Genomic DNA, 19,911 nt, shown 5'->3' on the forward strand with positions numbered 1-19,911 from the left:
CCAAATGCAACTCGTGGTCACGCGTCGCTTACCTGGAGTAACGTTCTAACTCTGTGCACTAGGGGGCGCTTGGGGCGATGAATGGCGTAAGCTAACGTGTGAAAGTGCGCGAGATACTCAAGATAGTGACGGTTTAGTTGACACAGTGACCTGTAGTCAGACAAGAGCATTAGGACAAGGTCTAGGTCGTCTGCTGCTCGACTTTAGGTACGTCCATGTCAGTTTTAAACCAGTGCAGATAAAATGTAATAATCTTTCTTCAGGATCTGTTTATCGGAAGAATAGATTTCAGGTTTTCCTTTTATTCATCTAATTACTTATCATGTTTTGAATCAGTAGAGTTAAACTGATGTGGTATTATATTTATTTAAGACAAATCATCGCGTTTTTTCCCACTAAATTCGGTAACCTTTATTAGATAAAGTCAGCTTTTTTTTTTTTTACAGTAATGACTTAACTTCTCAGCGAAAGAAATAATAAATAATTCTTGCCCATTTTTTAGGAGTTTTGTGATGAAAATATTTATATGACTACTAAAGACATTTTTAATTAAGTCAACAAAACTGAAACTTTTATTATTTTGTTTGAAAATATTCCAAGATTTAGTTCCTGAAAAATAACCGCATTTAAATAAGTTGATATAACGCATTTTCAAAACTATTTATACATGAGCGTAATTTAACGTTTTAAAGGGTTTTGTTGACTTATGAAAGAAGCTGTTTATAGAAGTATGTAAAAGAAACAGGATTTAAAAGCCCAAAACGTTGATTATAACGATATTTGCTGTTGTTTTTTAAGCCGTCGATGTAGCATGTAAGAAAATAAATCTATAGGGATTTTCAACGCCAATTTTAGCAGCACATTCCAATCTAGCCAGAAGATGGCAGCAGTGCATTTAGAGTACAAATGTTAGGTTTTGTTTTTTTGACTTTCGCGCAAAGCTACATGAGGGCTATCTACGCGAGCTGTCTCTAATTTTGCAGTGTAAGAGTAGAGGGAAGGCAGCTAATCATCACCACCCGCAGCTAACTTTTGGGTTGACCGTCACATTATAACGCCCTCACGACTGAAAGGGCGAGCATATTTGGAATTACGAGGATTCGAACCCACAGCCCTAAGATTACGAGTCGAGTGCCTTAACCATCTGGCCATATTGAGCCAACATGTTAAGAAAGAGAAATATAGACGCGGATAAATTATATGTAGTTTTTTTTTAATTTCCCATTTTACAACCCGTGTTGCTATCCCGGATCAGAGAATATTTCATTTGTTTTTCTTCTGGCCTATGTATAACAAAGGATATCTGAAAGCACAAAATTGCTGTTGGACATTAATAAAACAAAGAAATGTGTCGTACTTTAACCTAGAATCACGTGAATAGCTTCACTCTGAACGACACGAAACAATGCAGAATGTGAGCGCTCTAATTCTTGGCTATAATCTGAGGTTTCTTTTTAAAGGTCGTTCTGAAACACGTGCAGGTAGATATAAACTATTTTTTTAAATAATCGCCTCGCTGTGTGTGAAAAGTATACGTTTTACTTCTTCTGACGTTATAACATGGGTTGCTTTTTTTTAATCTGTGGTAAACAGAGCATCATTTATGAAGTGATTGGACACTTAAGAGACACTTTACAAATGTTCTTATTTAAAAAGTGTAAATGTTGTACATTAAAACTTAAAAGAAAACAATTTTTGTTACTCTACAATAAAGTTTCGACTTAAGAAAAGTTTGCTCTGGGTTCTTGCTGAAAAGGTTCCGCTCTGGTACAGCGGTAAGTTTACGGAGTTACAACTCTAAAAGCAGGGTTTCGATTCCCTTCGGTGGACTCAGCATATAGCCCCATGTGACTTTGCTACAAAAAACACACACACACACTTGCTGAGAATATTCTAGAAATCAAAACCAGGATGTTAAACGTTAAAATAGGGTTAAAGCTAGCTTCCTATTCATCTGCCACAACTGTTAATTTGTAACTTGAAATGAAATTTCAAAGGTTTTCTGTGTTTTGCACTCTACTGCTTCAACTCTTTGGAAGACGTTGTTAAAGTACATTGTATAACAGGCACAGGGTACTATGACTACAACTACTATAGCAATAAGCTTCATGGCTTGTAACGCTAAAATTCATGGTTCGATTCCCACAGTTGAAACAAAAAATCTATTGTGCAGCAGCACGCTTTAACAAAACAACATTTTTTGATTGTATTCTGAGTAAAAGTCTAGATCTGTATCCTTGTTTCACTTTAAATCAGAATCAGAGATAAGTTAATCTTCACGTATTTATGAACCGTCTTATCACCATACCCTTCTTTCTTAGCTCCTCGTGTCTTGTTATTTTCTTCTGTAGATAAGAAGTTGGTGTAACTGTTACTAACTTTATCGTCCCCACCTTTCTTTAAAATCTAAATGCAATAAAAATATTTTGTTTATTTACTAAATAATTAACCAAATACTATCGTCTGTTAAAAATGATTGTCAAGTATACGGTGATTTCTTCTTTCATTAATAAAGATTTAATATATAAACCTAGATTTTATTATTCGCAACCATGATTTTTGTACTGTAATAGAGGTGTTCTAAAAAGAACGTTTCATAATACACGTTCTATGAAACGCCTAGAGGCCCACTATGGGAGACGAAATGGAACAGCTTGAGAGAAGTGACGTTGAACCATACCAACTGACAATGAGACGGTAGAGGGGTGATTTAGGGCCCTTGCAAGCAAAGCTACGTGACAACCAGTGTTTAAAGAACTATTTATCGCCATAGTTACGGTGAATCGGGCTCTCGAGGTTAAATCATCACAGAAAACTTCGAATGTTCTAAAACAACTGTTTTAAATCAGCGAGTTCCCACGCTATCACGTGTACGAACACCAGGGTGGAGGAAAGACGCTATGTTGTTGATTATATCTCACGAGCGCTTGCACAGTGTGTGTGTGTTTTCTTACAGCAAAGCCACATCGGGCTATCTGCCGAGTCCACCGAGGGGAATCGAACCCCTGATTTTAGCGTTGTAAGTCCGTAGACTTACCGCTGTACTAGCGGAGGACACTTGCACAGTTAAATATCTTTCAACGGTAAACAAACAAACAGAAGAAAAAGAAAATTATTTACGTATTTTTAATTTTCTTCAAATAATCAAATATATTTAAAAGGTTTAGTATCAATTTGCCTATAAATATATCGTTGGTCTCACCACAACACCCCCACTAGTACAGAGGTAAGTCTACGGATTTACATCGCTAAAATCAGGGGCTCGATTCCCCTCGGTGGGCTCAGCAGATAGTCCGATGTGGCTTTGTTAAAAGAAACACAAACACACAATATCACCTATTAGCCCGACATGGCCAGGTGGATTAAGGCGTTCGACTCCCCTTCGCACCAAACATGTTCGCCCTTTCAGCCGTGGGGACGTTATAATGTAACTTTCAGTCCCACTATTCGTTGGTAAAAGAATTGACGGTGGGTGGTGATGACTAGCTGCCTTACCTCTGGTCTTACACTGCTAAACTAGGGAAGGCTAGCGCAGATAGCTCTAGTGTAGCTTTGTGTGAAATTCAAGAAACAAAAAAAAATCACCAAATTATTCGTCCAGTATAGATTCGAAGGCGAGAATTTTTGTATTTTTCAAACTATAATTAAATCATGTTTTTAAACTAACAATATAATACAAAATTTCTTTGTCATTTAATTTACCTAATTATCAACTAGAAAGTTGTTTTTTTATTTTCATTTTCTCTCTGCCACACAAAACGCTGGAAAATCAAATCAAATCTAATCGTCTTGTATGAACTGCGTTGTTCAATGTAACTTACCAGCGTCGTTCATTTGTTTCAGGTACCTTATAAAATGAAAAGAACAATGTCAGAGTGATGAATTTGCTAAGCCTAAACAAAGTCTGGAAAAATGTGTTTTTCTTTGTTCTCCAGTTTGCTGGAACCCTTCAATCAACGATGAGTGAATTTTTCCCAACAACAATGGATAACGTAGTTAACTGGACAATATATAATAAAAATTTCCAGCCCTGTGATGACCTTCAATGTCTTGAAACAGATATCGATAGTAGCGCCAGCTTGTGGTATCGGGATGAAAAATGGACAGTCCCACTTTTAGTGGTGTCCTCAGTAAACATCTTGTTTATAGGGTGTTTTGAGGTATTTGTACTGTGCAAAGCTAAAGAAACAAACCCAAGCCGGAGACATCTTGTTCTGGGACAACTTCTTCTGTTTGGACTTCTTCTTTCTTCTTCGCTAGGATATGTCTTTGCTGCTGTCCCAAGTTGGTTTACCTGTGGAGTGATCCGTCTCGGATTAGGCCTAACTTACACCTTGGTATTTGGAACTCTGTTGGTAAAAACAGTTTTCCTGCACAGCCTACATACGGGAATTTACTTACCAGCTTTGTACCAGGCCCTTCTCCTCTTCTTCGTTCTTCTTGTTCAGCTGGCCATTGGGATCCAGTGGCTAGTGCAAAGACCTCCTGCAGTGATTGTCGATCATGCTGGGGCCACCATCTGCAGCACAAACATTGTCCATATGTTGCTAACACTTGCTTACAACCTCTTTCTTATTCTTTGCGTTGCTGTTCTTGCTATCAAATCCAAACAGAACCCCGAGAATTACCGAGAATCGAAGTTTATTGGTATTGCCACGGGCCTGTCAGTGGTTCTTTGGATAGTCTGGATTCTGGTTGCCCTAGCAACTCGTTCACCCAATCACGATGCTGCCATGGGATTTGGCGTGGTTTTCAATGCCACGATTATCTTTTTGGTAGTGTTTGTCCCCAAAGGTCGCCAACTTGCTGCCCTGGGAAACGACTGGCCAGATGTTGAGGAGAAAGGGGTATTATCCACTCCTAGCCCATCCTACTGCAGTCCTTCGTTTCTGCACATCAAACCTCCTGTGATGCCCTGGAGCCAGAACTTGAAGCCTCCAAACAAAGGTGAGATTTCGTTAGTTCATTCAAAGATAGCTGTCGATTCAAGAAATTTGTTTTGGAATTTCGCGCAAAGCTACACGAGGACTATCTACGCTAGCTGTCTTAATTTTGTAGTGTAAGACTAGAAGAAACGCAGCTAGTCATCACAACCCACCGCCAACTCTTGGGCTACTCTTTCACCAACGAATAGTGGTATTGACTGCCACATCATAACGTACCCACGGCTGAAAGGACGAGCATGTTTGGTGCGACGGGGATTCGAACTCGCGACTTTCAGATTACCAGTCGAACGCCTTAACCCACCTGGCCATGCCGCACCCAAGACGTTAGTAAAACTGTGCAACCCAAAAACATTCTTAATCCTTACTGAACGTGCAGTATTTCTTAAGATCAGGTTTTCTGAACTTTTGTTTGTTTAATTTCGAACAGAGGTACAGGAAAGGCAATTAGTCAACACCACCTACCGCCAATTCTTGGGCTACTATTTACTCAAAAAAGTGTAATTCACCGTTATACTATAATTACCTGCAGCTAAAGCGGCGAGCATGTTCGCTGACGGGATTTGAATCCACAACCTGCAGGTTACGAGTCGTACGCCCCCTAACCACGAGGCCGTGAAAGATCTGTTTTTAATAGAAGAATCATTTATTTTGTGCGAATTTAAAACGATCCTCTTATTATAATACGAGTTTTATAGACAAAGAGATTTGCATATATTTTCTATTAATAGTCGATCTTTTGTTTTTATTCGTGAAATAACATATTTTCTGTACAAACTCTACAGTCATATACGATCACAAATGTAAAGAAATGGTTCATATTTAGTGTTATATCTCTGTTTTTTATCTGTTATTTCATGTCCACGATCTGAAATCGTGGTTCACAGGCGAAAGCCCGGCACTGCTAGATGGTTAGGGTACTAGACTCGCAATCTGGGGGTCGCGGGTTCGATTCCTAATCCCACCAAACATGCTTGCCCTTTCAGCCGTGGGGACGTTATAATGTTTTGGTCACTCCTACTATTGGGATGAGTGGTGATGATTAGCTGCTTTCCCTCTATTCTTTCACTGTTAAATTAGAGACGGTTAGCGCACATAGTCATCGTGTAACTTTGCGTGAAATTCAGAACCAACTAAACAAACAAAAAATCATCGGTGGTACATCAGTAGGTTTACGGATTTACAACGTTAAACTCATAGGTTTGGTTTCCCCTTCGGTAGGCGCAAAGATAGCCCGATATGCCTTTTCTATAACGAAAACACACATGCACACACACTGAGGTGTTGTCTATGATATGTTGAGTTTTTTTCTTTTCTCCGTCTGTCTCTCTCTCTTTTTTCAATCCCAGCGGCTCAGCAAAGTGTCTGAAATTCCGTATTTCAATACCCATGGTGAGAAAAGCACATATAAATAATTGTATAGTTTTGCGTTTGACAACAACCAAGCCAAACCCATTTGTTTTTTGTACTCGGTGATCTGAAATATCATTATGTTAAATAAAGTCTGTGAAGTTTGGTGTGAAGAACATTGGTTTGAATCCAGAGATTAGGATATTAAAGTATAATTAATTAGAAAACGGTCGTAGTTCTTGTTCAGCCCATGTGTAATTATGGGATCCTCTATGGTTATGTAATCCGATACAGAGAAAATAGATGTTTATGGTAAAAAAGAAAGGGACTTATTCGTCGTGTGTTTGAGAAATGAATGTTAAACACGCTAAGAGTGCAGCAAAATAGAAAGGATTGTGAGGTGTCTCGGAGAGAACGAATAAACCGAGAGAGAGGCGAAAGAAGAAAGTAATATGGCGAGAGCAAGAAACAAAATTAGTTCAAAGTCTCAGTGTTGTTTTAATGTGTTACTGGTTACAGTAATAAACAATAGTTTACATTGGTTTGGGTTAATTTCCGATTGAAGTAAAGTAAAGTCTTGATAATGTTCATGGCCAGGTGGTTAGAGCGCTCGACTCGTAATCTGAGGGTTGTGGGTTTGAATCCCCCTCACACCAAACATGCTTGCCCTTTTAGCCGTGGAGGCGATATTATGTGACGGTCAATCCCACTATTCTTTGATAAAAGAATAGTCCAAGAGTTGGCGGTGGTTGGTGATGACTATCTGCCTTCCTTCTAGCCTTACAGTGCTAAATAAGGAACAGCTAGAGCAGATAGCCTTCGTGTAGTTTTGTGCGAAATTTGAAAAACAACAAACAAATCCAAGCTTACGATCTGATCGTTTTCCATATCGTATTGTTTCATAGATAACCTAATAATTATGTGAAATATCTCACTGAAACATTAAATAACGTTGTTATTACGACCTTTAAGTCATAAATCGGAGTTGAAATGCCATAAATATTAGTGTGTTGAAAAGAAAAACCTTTAGATATGATGTCAATGATTTGGAAAAAAAATCGCTTTGAATGTATCTTTACTGTCTGAAGTGAGAACACAATGATGCCAGTGATCAGAATTAAAAAGCACTTTGGGTCAAATGATGGTTGCCTGAAGAAGACATCATTTAGATATACTGTCAATGACCTAAAGATAAAGACAGTTTGGTATAAACTTATCAACAGAATAACTGTTGTTATAAAAAATAAAATTCAAGTTTCGTGATGACGAGAAACCCACTTGAAATAAAAATGTATTCTCAAGACGGCTGGTATAGATTAGCACTCCAATTAAAATAACGTTTCGACCTTCTTAGGTTATTCTCAGATTAACAAAGAGGTTACCTTCAGGTTAACTTGAAGATGACCTAAGAAGGTTGAAACGTTGTTTTGGTTTTGGTTTTGTTGTGGAATTTCGCAGAAAGCTACTCGAGGGCTATCTGTGCTTGCCGTCCCTAATTTAGCAGTGTAAGACTAGAGGGAAGGCAGCTAGTCATCACCACCCACCGCCAACTCTTGGACTACTCTTTTACCAATGAATAGTGGGATTGACTGTAAAATTATAACGCCCCCACGGCTGGGAGGGCGAGCATGTTTGGAGCGACGCGGATGCGAACTCGCGACCCTCAGATTACGAGTCGCACGCCTTAACGCGCTTGGCCATGCCGGGCCTAGAAACGTTGTTCTGTTCTTTATTTTAATTAAAGTTTTAATACCCATACCAGCTGTCTTGAGAATACAAAAATCGAGTTTAATTACAGTAAGAATGTACATTACTGGAAGGACTTAAAATAATCTTATTACTAGGAGTAATTAATCAACAAGTAATATTACTTAAGATACGTATGCATATTGTATAGGCAAATAAACGTTTATCGTCATTATTCTATCTATTAGAAGTAAAATATTAAGGGCTAAAAAACGAGCACACAAAAACCTTCAAGGTTCAAGGTAGTGAAAGGGGTTGAAGATAATATCTTATATGATAATTGTTTCACGGGAAGATATTCTTATTGTTGAAGCGTGAGAACTAAAAACTGAACACTAGAACTAGTGTTATTCTCGCAATTGAAAGATATTCGCTGACTCACTGCCTCAGCTGACAGCCATCCGCGACCAATTAGAATGTGCACTCACTCAGCTTTGACGACGTTTCTCATAATAATGAAGAGAGAGGAAGCGGTGTGTTTGTGTGTGTGTGTGTGTGGGGGGGGAATGATAATAGAGTTTCGGGAACAACGTTTCGACGAAACTCGACATCCGAACAACATTTGGTTCCTAGCAGCCAGATTCGGAAAATTGGACTGAAACGTTGCGTTCATCGACAAAATTATGTATGGTGTTACTTATATGGCTCACTTACAATGCACTGATGTCCCCCCACTTTTTCTCTGAAGGAATGCCTGTATCAGTATCATAAATTCAGTTTTCTTTACTGAGGGGTGTGTAACGGAGGGCACGCTTACCAACTACTTTATGTTTTAAGCAAGGGGAACATTTGCTGATTTCACACAGATTAGAGCCCGGTTCGTTGGTTTCGAAATTCAGAGCTTTAGTACACGGTCACCACCCTGCCCTTTGTCCGAGTGATTTGCGTGCTGGACTGTGAATTCGAAGACCAATGGTTCTTGTTCTGCTGTTTCAAATCGATCGTGGTTTGGATGAGTCTGTGGATGTGTGATAAGAACGACAGTCAAATTCCAATATTCAATTAAATTTGTCCACGATGGTTTTGTTGATTGACTTTTTACCCTTTAGTATATTAGTTAAAAATTAGGGATGGATATGCGTAGCTTGTGTAGCTTAGTGCGAATATCCGAAAGAAAGCAAATGGTGGATCAAATAATACTAGTTTGTCGTACTTGAAATTTGGAAACATATACGTTTTAATGGCATGGTCTTGTTGCAAATAAAGTCATCCTATACTTTATGTAATTCTGTTTTTTTAGGAAATCTTCCCACGACTATCAAAATTTAGCAAAAGCCGCAAGACTTCAAGCACTAAAAAACTTTGTGGAAAATAAATGAATGGTAGTCAAATGAAAGATTTGATTAAAAACTACAATCACTCCCAAGGATACAACATGTCATGTAATTTTCTCTGGTGAATCGGTGGTAAATTCACAGCCTTGTAACGCTAAAATCCAGGGTTCTATTCCAGAATGCATAATATGACGGTCAATGCCACTATTCGTTGGTAAAAAGAGTAGCCTAAGAGTTGGTAGTGGGTGGTGATGACTAGCTGCCTTCCCTCTAGTCTTACACTGCTAAATTATGGATGGCTAGCGCAGATAGCCCTCGTGTAGCTTTGCCCGAAATTCAAAACAAGCAAATCTCCTCAAAGGAACAGGTGCTGGTGTGCTAAATTAATAGATGTTGAAAACAAACCCAGCCAACGATAATTATTTTTAAAAAATGCATGTGAAAACTGGGCAATTCCGTGCTTCCTATAGCTTGTATTATACTTTTTTGTGTTATTTTGTGTTGAATCTTGACGTGAGATTTATAAACAACGACAGCCGACGAGCGTGGCACCTGTTGTATGACGTGGATGTAAAGATCCTGGCAATGACCACTCGACCATTCATCCGAACTCAAGAGGTCTTCATCAAGAAATACGTGCGTCATAAACTTGACAAGGTCCTCAGGCCTAATAGCCTTGAGAAAAAAAAAAGAGAAGTTATTCTACGTAACTATAGGCTTAGCAGTTTGGAAGTTATACGTTTGATATTTAATTGGAATGACAGCGTACTATCTGTTCGTGTTACTGATGGCTTGGACTGCTGTCTACCTTTGATTGCTTTTCTTTGTGTAGTTAGATATTCTAATCTCTTTTTGATGAGGGGGTATTTTCGAAGAAAGGTTAAGCGCTTTACGACATGCTTCGTTTCAAGTACAGCAACCAATAAAAATAAATACGAAAAAGTCATTGAACTGCCGAGCGTGTACGGCAGAACCTCCATTGGATTAAAACTATTGTATAATTTGTTGTTGTTATTGTTGGGCCACGTGGAACTCACTTCACACACGTGGCCAGAAAAGGTCGGCAACAAATATCACCACTTGGACCTCGTCCAGGTAATTGTACATTGTGTTTATTTGGATTTCGCTCAAAGCTACATGAGGCTTACCTCCGTTGGCCATCCCTAATTTAGCAGTATGAGACTAGAGTAAAGGCAGCTAGTCATCACCACTCACCGCCAACTTTTGGGTTACTCTTTTACCAATAAATAGTGGGAGTAACCGTCACATCATAACGCCCCCACATCTGAAAGGGCGAGCATGTTTGGTGTTACAGGGATTTGAGCCTGCGACCCTCGGATTACGAGTCGAGCTTCCTAACCACCTAGCATTGCCGGGCATAATTGTACATATAACTGCATAACGAGTTAACTTGTTTTATTGGTGGTCATCAGATAATTATGTGACGTGTAAAATTTTGTATAGTTATATAAAAAAAAGATAAAAGAAATGGTTATTAACTCAATCTTCGAGTTTGTCACCCGGATACGGAAATTAGAAAATCAACAAGCTTAGTCCTTTATCATTAACAGCGAATCAATAAAACTGTTCAGGTTAAAAAAGAAAGGATCAAGTACTAAAGAATTGCTGCTTTAAATGGCTCTTGTAGTTGTTGGTAAAAAACTGTCAGAAAACTTGTGATTGTCAGGTTCGAATAACGAACCCCCAGCAACTTCTGGGGTAGAAATGGAGGGGTGTCGCATGGCTTCCAGCCATCCTTGAGCAAGGCTGTTTACTATGAACACTTCAGTTCAGCCAACTGTATGATAAGTGTGAGTACCAGCTGTTGACGGTTAACCTGCATCCTGTCCTGATGATTGTGAGTGCCAGTTGGTGGGGGTTAACTTGCATCTCTTCCAGGGGAGGAGGGGTATGTGTCAACATTCTCATCCGCTCGTGCCAATTAAGCCAGAGTTTGACACCGGAATTTTATGAGCCATTTTGTGAATGAGGTCGGGTGGGTGGTTGAATTTTAACCATGACTGTCAACTTCTGCGGCTTTCCTCTAGCTCCAGTTTAGGGAGAAGGGGTTGCAACGCCACTCCAAACCCATTAGTCACTGCAAATCTGTTACCAGGGTAGGTATTAAGGCTATTTTTAAAATGCTGTCTACAGCGGAATTACACACACACATTTATATATATATATATATAACAATGCATGAACAAAATATTGCAATTTCTACTTCGAGCTATTTGGATTCATGAAAACTTCGTTTTTCTCACCTGCTATATTGAGCTCTCGGCTCACAACCTATGGATCGCGGGTTCGAATCCCCGTCACCGAACATGCTCGCCCTTTCAGCCACGAGTACGTTAAAACATGACGGCTAATCGCACTATTTGTTGGTAAAAGAGTACCCGAAGAGATGGCGGTGTTGACTAATTACTTTTCCTCCACCTACGATTTTAAAGATGAGGGACGGTCAACGCAGATAGGCCTTCTCGAAATTAAATAAACAAATAAGCCATGATATTTTTCGTCTTGTTTTAAGTACAATAAACTAGACAACATTTTTGGTTTATGAGCAGTTTTAGTAACATACGGCCAAAGATGAAATAGTCGATTATATCGCAATTTAAAATTAATATTAACAACATTTGCTGCTCTCGAAAGGTGCCTTCTTCGCCTACCAGCTAAACTTGGTAGAGATCTTCCCTCACTGTGTAAGTTAGTCCTAAGTCAAACAGAACGAAACAAAATTAGGCCTAATCCATCTGAATTAACGACCTTATTTCTAAATACAAGTTTTGGTTTTGGATATTCCGATCGATACCCACTCTGCACGTGGTGAAACACTGTCTGGATCGATTTCGTACGAATGCCTTCCTCTCGTCTCTACCGATCGTTACTGACTTTACCAACACGTGAATTCCCTTATGAGTGATAAAACAAGGGAAGAAGTTTGACTCAAGAGAGAAGACCTGTTTGTTAGGAGTTGATCGACTCGCGATATGAAGGTTGCGGGTTTTGAATTCCCTTCGTCAATAGACTTTCCCTCTAGTATATCTGCTAAGTTAGGGGCTGTTAGTGTAAACAGTCCTCATATAGTCTTGTGCGAAATTCAAAATAAACCGACTCACAAAAGCCTGGTTAATCTGTTGGATATTGTTACTAAAGTGAACTGATGAATTGGAGACCGTTAATGTTTTATTTTTATATATTAACCCGATCGTGTAAATAAAGAGGGCGTGCTTCATTGAGTTCCTGATAGCTAGATAAAAATAAATGTTTTACAAATTATATGTTAAACCAGTGTTTGTGACTCGAGTGTATGTGTGTATAACAGAAAGATAACGGGGCCTGGCATGGCCTAGCGCGTTAAGGCGTGCGCTTCGTAATCTGAGAGTCGCGGGTTCGCGTTCGAGTCGCGCCAAACATGCTCGCCCTCCCAGCCGTGGGGGCGTTATTATGTTACGGTCAATACCACTATTCGTTGGTAAAAGAGTAGCCCAAGAGTTGGCGGTGGGTGGTGATGACTAGCTGCCTTCCCTCTAGTCTTACACTGCTAAATTAGGGACGGCTAGCACAGATAGCCCTCGAGTAGCTTTGTGCGAAATTCCAAAACAAACAAACAAACAGAAAGATAACCTTCCTCAGATACCTTACCTGAATGTATTTTCAGTAGTTACGTAATTCAGTAACATATAAAAGCATTAGTGTTATTTTTGTACTGCCACACCCACCCCACCACTACCGAAGAATATTTGTCTGCACGATGCCTTTGCCAGCTGGGTAGGTAGAGAGTCAACCAGCGACGGGCTAGATTTCTAAACGAGAGCTCTGTCACAAATCTTAGTTATACAAAGAAATCCAGAGATTGGTACAAACCCCTGAGCGTCGTTTCGGTATGAGATGGATTGAATTTGAAATTAATTGTGATATTTGCCTCAAGTTGCGACAGATAATATAGCTACATAGGTTATGTATTCAGATTCACAAAATTGTTTACCATACTGCCATGAACGTCGCGTTGTAAGAACTTATGTTTCCATGTAATCTGAATAGTTTTGTTTGTTTTTTTCTGTTTTTAGCCGCGGCATAATGGCTGATAGAATGGCTCTGACTTTGTACAAAACAATACTTTTTTAGCTCTTCGTTCCTTCATCTTTTGACGGATTTGAGGTCTGATTATAATTTTGAGCGAAGGAGGTCAAACCCTTTCGATTGAAGTATTTGACCACGCCTAAGGTGGTCTTATAGATTAATCAACTGTAATCCTGCCTAAAAAAATTTCAACACGAGGGTAGGCTGGTAAAATTCCTAATGAGTAATAAAATCGAATTGCCCCACGCTTAGTATTGCTGCCCCACAAAAATATATCTTGTTTGTTCGTTGTTGCTGTTGTTGCTTTTTGAATTTTGGGCAAAGCTACATGAAGGCTATCTGCGCTAGCCGTCTATAATTTATAATTTAGCAGTGTAAGACTAGGAAGGAAGGCAGCAAGTCATCACTACTCATCACTATTCACCATCAACTCTCGGGTTACTCTTTTTACCAACGAATAGTAGGATTCACCGTCACACTATAACACTCCTACAGTTGAAAGGTTAAGCATGTTTGGTGACGGGGATTCGATTTCGCGATTTTCAGATTACAACTCGAGTACCTGGGGATGCTGGGCTGGAAAAATGTAGTTAATAAAAAAAAAATAGGAAAAGTCTCTTAAATTAATTTACTCTAATTCTGTTTAAAAAAAATCAACTGTCGCGGCTGTTGAGAATTTTCTCATGTTTCACCGGAGACTCCTTAACCTTTTACTAGGTGATAAAAATGTGTCGTGGATACCGAGATCTAGAACTTAATTCCTGTGGGAAAGCGTGATTATAAGATCAAAACAATATAAAAAATGTGAATTTCGGTTCCCCTCGGTAGCACGCTCAAAATCTGTGACGTTACGAGCGCGCGCGAGTGAAGCGTAACACGACGCATGCGTACATAATTGTGTCGTCTTTGTTAGTTAAATAATTATATTAAGAGAAAAATGCTACAATATAGTTATCTTTGAAAATAGAACACAGAACTTAATAATACGTTCCTTCCTCTACAGTAGCATGTAGCATATCAAATAGTTGCTATGGTTGGTGATTTAGAAATCTAATTTATATTAATTGCTCCCCCCCCCCTTATTAAAATTAATGCAGCTCGTCATTTCCTTTCAAACATAAAATTCACCATGTAAGTTAAACAGTAGAGTCTTGCATTTATATAACTGTTGGTACTAAAATAATTTCTGTGACAGGGGTGTTGAAACACCACTTAACAAAATTCACCCCTGATAAGATTTACGTGAAATGTCACCCGGTGGGACAGGGGTAAGTCTTCGGATTTATAACACTAAAATTGAGGTTCGATTCCCCGCGGTGGACACAACAGATAGCCCGATGTGGCTTTGGTATAAGAAAACATTGTTCGTATTTTGCCCTTAATGTCTATGTTTGAGGGCAGTGATGCATAGAAAATTAAAGTACAATATGAGAAACCTCAAAATAAAGGACCTAGAATGATCCAGTGTTAAGTGTGCAGGACTGTGAATTTATAGGTCAAAATGTTCGCCTCTTCACCACAAATCAATTTCCTTACTTTAAAGTTCTGGATATTTTATAAGGATGACAATCACAGCCAAAACTCACTCTCTGGTCAGGCAAGAGGATTTCAAGAGTTCGCGGTGGGTACATTAACTAATTGTCTTTCCTTCTAATCTATTAGTTCAAAATTAAGGACGACTAGCTCGAATATTCGAAAACAAGTTGCAATAAAAACAATAGATTTCATTTTTCCTAGTCTTTCTCATATCTTTTTGGTTTGCTTGTTTGCAATTGAGCACATATCTATACAATGGGCTGTCTGTGCTCTGCACACCACGGGTATTGAAGCCCAGTTTATAGCTTCTTATATGTTAGTTCTCCATTGGGTCAGGAATTCGTTCATTGACTTAAAAAACTAAAAGTTGGGGTTCCATTCTCCAGGGTGGACAGAATGTAAATAGCCTATTCCTTACGTTTTCTCTAACTCTAACATATTTGATAAATTAGAGTAATAAAACCGTCACGAGGTCATGTAATTTCTCTAGAGTAAAATCCCTTAAACTCAAGAACTATTTGAAAAAGTAATTAGTTTTACTTAATTTTCTTTGTGCTAATTTATCACTAATGTCTAGAAAAGTATGGCGTTCTCGGTCACTTTTTTATTTAATTCTATAAATTGTATTTTCTTCATTTCTTTCAGAATGGATGTGCAACCTTCCGCTCCCACTGTCACCTGTCGGCAGGGTTTGGAGTTATGGACAGCCAGCGTACCCTTCTTTCCTACCACCAGATGACGCTTACTTTTACCTGAATGAACGTAAACCTAACATGATGTACTACAAAGGACACAACTATTAACACGCGTGTTTTCCAACCAAACAGTATTATTATAAACATCGCGAATTTCCCGTACAAACATAACTGTCAATCACTAGGAGAGAAAACATTACTTGCTTTGCTTATCGATTTTTTTTACATATTTAATTTTTCATATTTATCCAATGTGTCACTATGGACGTATCAGCTTTCTATTCTATGTGTATAACAGAATTGCAGTTAACACGGTGGTAAACTTTTGCTTTCTGAGTACTAGGTTAATATCAGGGGGAAATTACCATAATATCATGCACAGAAACACGTTTAACTTTTGTTTTAAATAAATATCACCACAGGTATTTCCAAACTTAACCCAGAAATCTTAAGTTGAACAAATCTCTCTCTTTCTCTCTCTTTTCCCTTTACAATTTATGCAAATTGGTTTAGTTACTAAGAAGTTAATTACAAAATACACCTTTATATCTTAAGCACTTCGAACAGGTTTAATAAAACTGTTTTTTTAGTTTTAATATTTGACAAAAAACTACGTGTAAATAGTGTAGTGTAAAGAAAGGCTTTAACCTAAATTTTTGAAGTTTTAATTATTCTGGCAATTAAATGAAATTGGTCTGACAATCGTATACTTTACCATGAGTGAATTTTAAGATGTTTTATTATAATGATATTAATTACGTAGTAATAATCAACAAGAATGAAATAACGTCGTACAAATGATCGTAACAGTCTATTCACAGGCAGGAAAATAATGTCATCTTTGGCCACTAGATGGCAGAAGCACATTGAATTTAACTAATCCTTTGACTGGATTGGAAATTTCTTGGGTTTCAACGAGAAGCAGAAAATAAATTGAACTAATACGCCTCCTCCATTTTTCATGTCTGTGAAATGAAATATATTCTATACTTCTCGTAAATCTACTTGAATGTCGTATAGACTAGCTAGTTACTTGTCCATTGTCCCTAACAAGTAAATATCCGATGAAGTTTAACTGTATTCTCAAGATGGTTGGTATGGGTATTAAAACTTTGATTAAAATAAAGTACAGAATAACGTTTCGACCTTCTTAGTCCATCTTCAGGTTAAATGACGAAGCTCATTCTCCAGTGCAACCCTAGCCTAGTTGACGTATATAAAATTATCGACATAATAAATGTAAAAAAAAATTTTTTTGACAAGGCTAGGATAAGAATTCGCTTTGGAACCTTTCCTTCCTTATTAAGCCTAAATGTTTGTGTTTTTTATGTTTATGGCGGTTTTTACCTGTGAATTTTGCCTTGAAAGTAGTCATTTTAAACTGAATTTTATGATCCGAAAGATATCCCGAGATGAAGGGAATTTCATGCATTATAGAACAAGTAACAAGAATAAAGCAAGGCCGTTTATGTATGAAAATATTTTTAAATAATTCAGATTTATCTCGTTGTATGGCCTCATTATGCTCACGTGAAAGTCTCAACACTTGACTCCCATATTTCAGCCTTCACGAACATTTATTGTTTATACATGAAGCTCTGTATGTTGATTTTCATATGTTAAAAATCAGTTCGACCTCTTAAAACAGTGAAGGTGACGGTGTTGTAAAGGGTGAGGAAATTAGACTCGCCTTTATAACTTATTTTTTCAGTAATAAATTCTGTTTTTATAACTAATACTACAAAATGTCAAATATCCCAGTATTATCATAGTCTGTAGGAACGTAGTTTACAGTTACTGTGATCAAACATCTTAAAATTACTTTTTAATAAGCAATTTTTCGTTTGCACAACAGCGTTCTCTACGGACAAAATGTAAGTGACCGCCATTTTGCTTTTCTTGATCTCAGTTGCCTGAATATGGTAAAAAATTCTGTTTCTTTCTGTGTTACAATTATATAGTACTTGAAGACTAGCTTTGAGGTTAAATTGTAAGTCATGGACTTGTAATGTAAAAAAATCGAGTTTTGATACCCCTTGTGCGCAAAGCACATACAACCCATTGTGGATCTTTGCGCTTAAGACAAAAAACAACAACTACTTAACTTTCATATTGACTTTCGATAACTGATCTCGTCAACTCTTCTAAACAATTAAGAATATTCTTTTAAGAAAAAAATATTGTTCATTTGAGGCATGTTGGGAAATATTTTAAAATGCTCCCTCGCAGTTTAAATGTATTCTAAAGATGACTGGTATGGGTATTAAAACTATAATTAAAATAAACTACAGAACAACGTTTTGACCTTCTTAGGTTATATTTAGATTAACATCTTTGTTTTGGGATAGTCAGGCCGAAATTCCCCTTCATTTCACTTCAGAATACAGAAGTACAAACTAATGTTTTTCGTCTCGAAAAACGCCGTATTTGTTCCATTTACAAAACGATATAAAATATTTTTGTTAACCTGAAGATGACATAAGAATGTCGAAATTCTTTATTTTGATTAAAGTTTCAATGCCCATACCAGCTGTCTTGAGAATACATTTTTATTTCAAGAGGGTTTCTCATCATTACGAATTCCTTCGCAGTTCGTTCTTTAGGGCTAGGGTTTTACATAGTTGAGTGTCAAACGCTAAAGAATGGAGTGCTATTGAAAATGTTCTTAATTGTTCAATTACTTCGGTATTATTTAACTTTTTTATAGGCTTGCATTTATATAACTGTAGATACTAGAATAATTTCTGTAGCAGGGGTGCTGAAAACCACTTAACAATTAATCCGGCATGGCCAATTGGGTTAAGGCGTTTGACACGTAATCTGAGGGTCGCAGGTTCGAAACCCCGTCGCATCAAACATACTCGCTCTTTCAGCCGTGGGGGCGTTATAATGTTACCGTCAACCCCACTATTCGTTGGTGAAAGAGTAGCCCAAGAGTTGGGGGTGGGTGGTGATGACTAGCTGCCTTCCCTCTAGTCTTACACTGCTAAATTAGGGACAGCTAACACAGATAGCCCTTGTGTAGCTTTGCGCGAAATTCAAAAAACAATTTAATACACGAAATAACTAAATATATTTTAACACCCTGGTCTAGCCACAGTTCGTTTTTACCTAATTCAACCACGTCAACGCTTTAAAAGTGTTGAACTTCTTTGGAAGAATCACAATGAGTGTTTTGTATTGTTTTGTAAATGGAACAAATATGGCGTTTTTCCAGACAAAAACATTAGTTTGTACTTTTATATTATGAAGCCAAATGAAGGCGACTTTCGGCTTAACTATCACAAAACTAAAACGTAAATAAGCTATTACTTAATAAAATTAATAAAAGGATATATCAAACTGTTATGCCCAGTAAAATAAGTACATATAACAAAGTCTGCGTGAGGTTATAAGAATACGTAATTTACCTGCTTAAAACTGCCGTTTGATTAATATTCTAATCATATTCATCAAATAGTTTAATTCTGGCATCGCCTCTTCTAATTGCTTTCAGCCGATTTTTCATATCAGTATCCACATTAGATATGATTTTCAAGCAAAATAAAACTCAAATTATAAATAGGTGTCGCTCTGTTTTAATGTTTGTAACCTGAGTTCAAGATTGTAATAGTAAATATAAAAGCTACTGAATTGAGGTGAAGTTAAACCGATTTTGACTTTTTTTTTTTTGTTCTCTTGCACTTTCGTTGTGTGTTTTTTTACGTTAGGAATATATACTTTTTGTTCTATGGAACATTCGACTTATTTTTCATGAAATACAACCGAATAACAGGGGTCGATATTCAAGTACCGCACTTCTTTTTTTTTTTCTTTTACAAATATGCAAAAGTGATTTAAAAAATGAATTTTTTTACTCTATCTATCTGTTTAGAGCAAGCTTAGTCTATTGGTTATCGAATTTTCTTACGACCAGGAGCCTTGCGAGGTGTCACTGGCCACGCTCCCCATTTAAATCATAAGGCCGTTAAAACTGTGATAGTCAATTCGCATTACTTAGATAAAAATAGCCGCTTAATAGACAGCAGGTCCTGATGTCGGTTTGCTCTTTCTTTTGTTTTGATAAGCTTTTCTACATTATAAATGGCTACGTATGAACTTTGTTTCTTTTTTTTTACCTGACATATTACGTAACGTGTCTTTCAAATTGCAAATCGATATCAACAGAAGGAGGCCCGGCATGGCCAGGTGGTTAAGGCACTCGACTCATAATCTGAGGATTGCGAGTTCGAATCCCCGTCGTACCAAAGATACTCGCCCTTTCAGCCGTGGGGGCGCTAT

At 37.8% G+C, this 19,911-nt stretch overlaps 1 protein-coding gene across 1 annotated transcript; it reads left to right on the top strand.

Moving 5' to 3' along the window:
- The first annotated feature begins 64 nt into the window (after positions 1 to 64).
- LOC143253427 (metabotropic glutamate receptor 3-like) lies at positions 65 to 17,376 on the top strand. Its single transcript, XM_076507292.1, has 3 exons — positions 65 to 207; positions 3,844 to 4,947; positions 15,581 to 17,376. The coding sequence occupies exons 2-3, from the start codon at positions 3,879 to 3,881 to the stop codon at positions 15,736 to 15,738; spliced, it is 1,227 nt and encodes a 408-aa protein (XP_076363407.1). The 5' UTR covers positions 65 to 207; positions 3,844 to 3,878; the 3' UTR covers positions 15,739 to 17,376.
- Positions 17,377 to 19,911: the final 2,535 nt, after the last annotated feature.

The sequence above is a fragment of the Tachypleus tridentatus genome, chromosome 6 (assembly GCF_004210375.1).
Source record: "Tachypleus tridentatus isolate NWPU-2018 chromosome 6, ASM421037v1, whole genome shotgun sequence".
Classification (NCBI taxonomy): domain Eukaryota; kingdom Metazoa; phylum Arthropoda; class Merostomata; order Xiphosura; family Limulidae; genus Tachypleus; species Tachypleus tridentatus.

Excerpts from the sequence above, each read along its gene's own strand:
- LOC143253427 (XM_076507292.1), top strand. The coding sequence starts at position 3,879 with ATGAATTTGCTAAGCCTAAACAAAGTCTGGAAAAATGTGTTTTTCTTT. Across the intron at positions 4,948-15,580 it reads CTTGAAGCCTCCAAACAAAG|AATGGATGTGCAACCTTCCG; the intron begins GTGAGATTTCGT and ends CATTTCTTTCAG.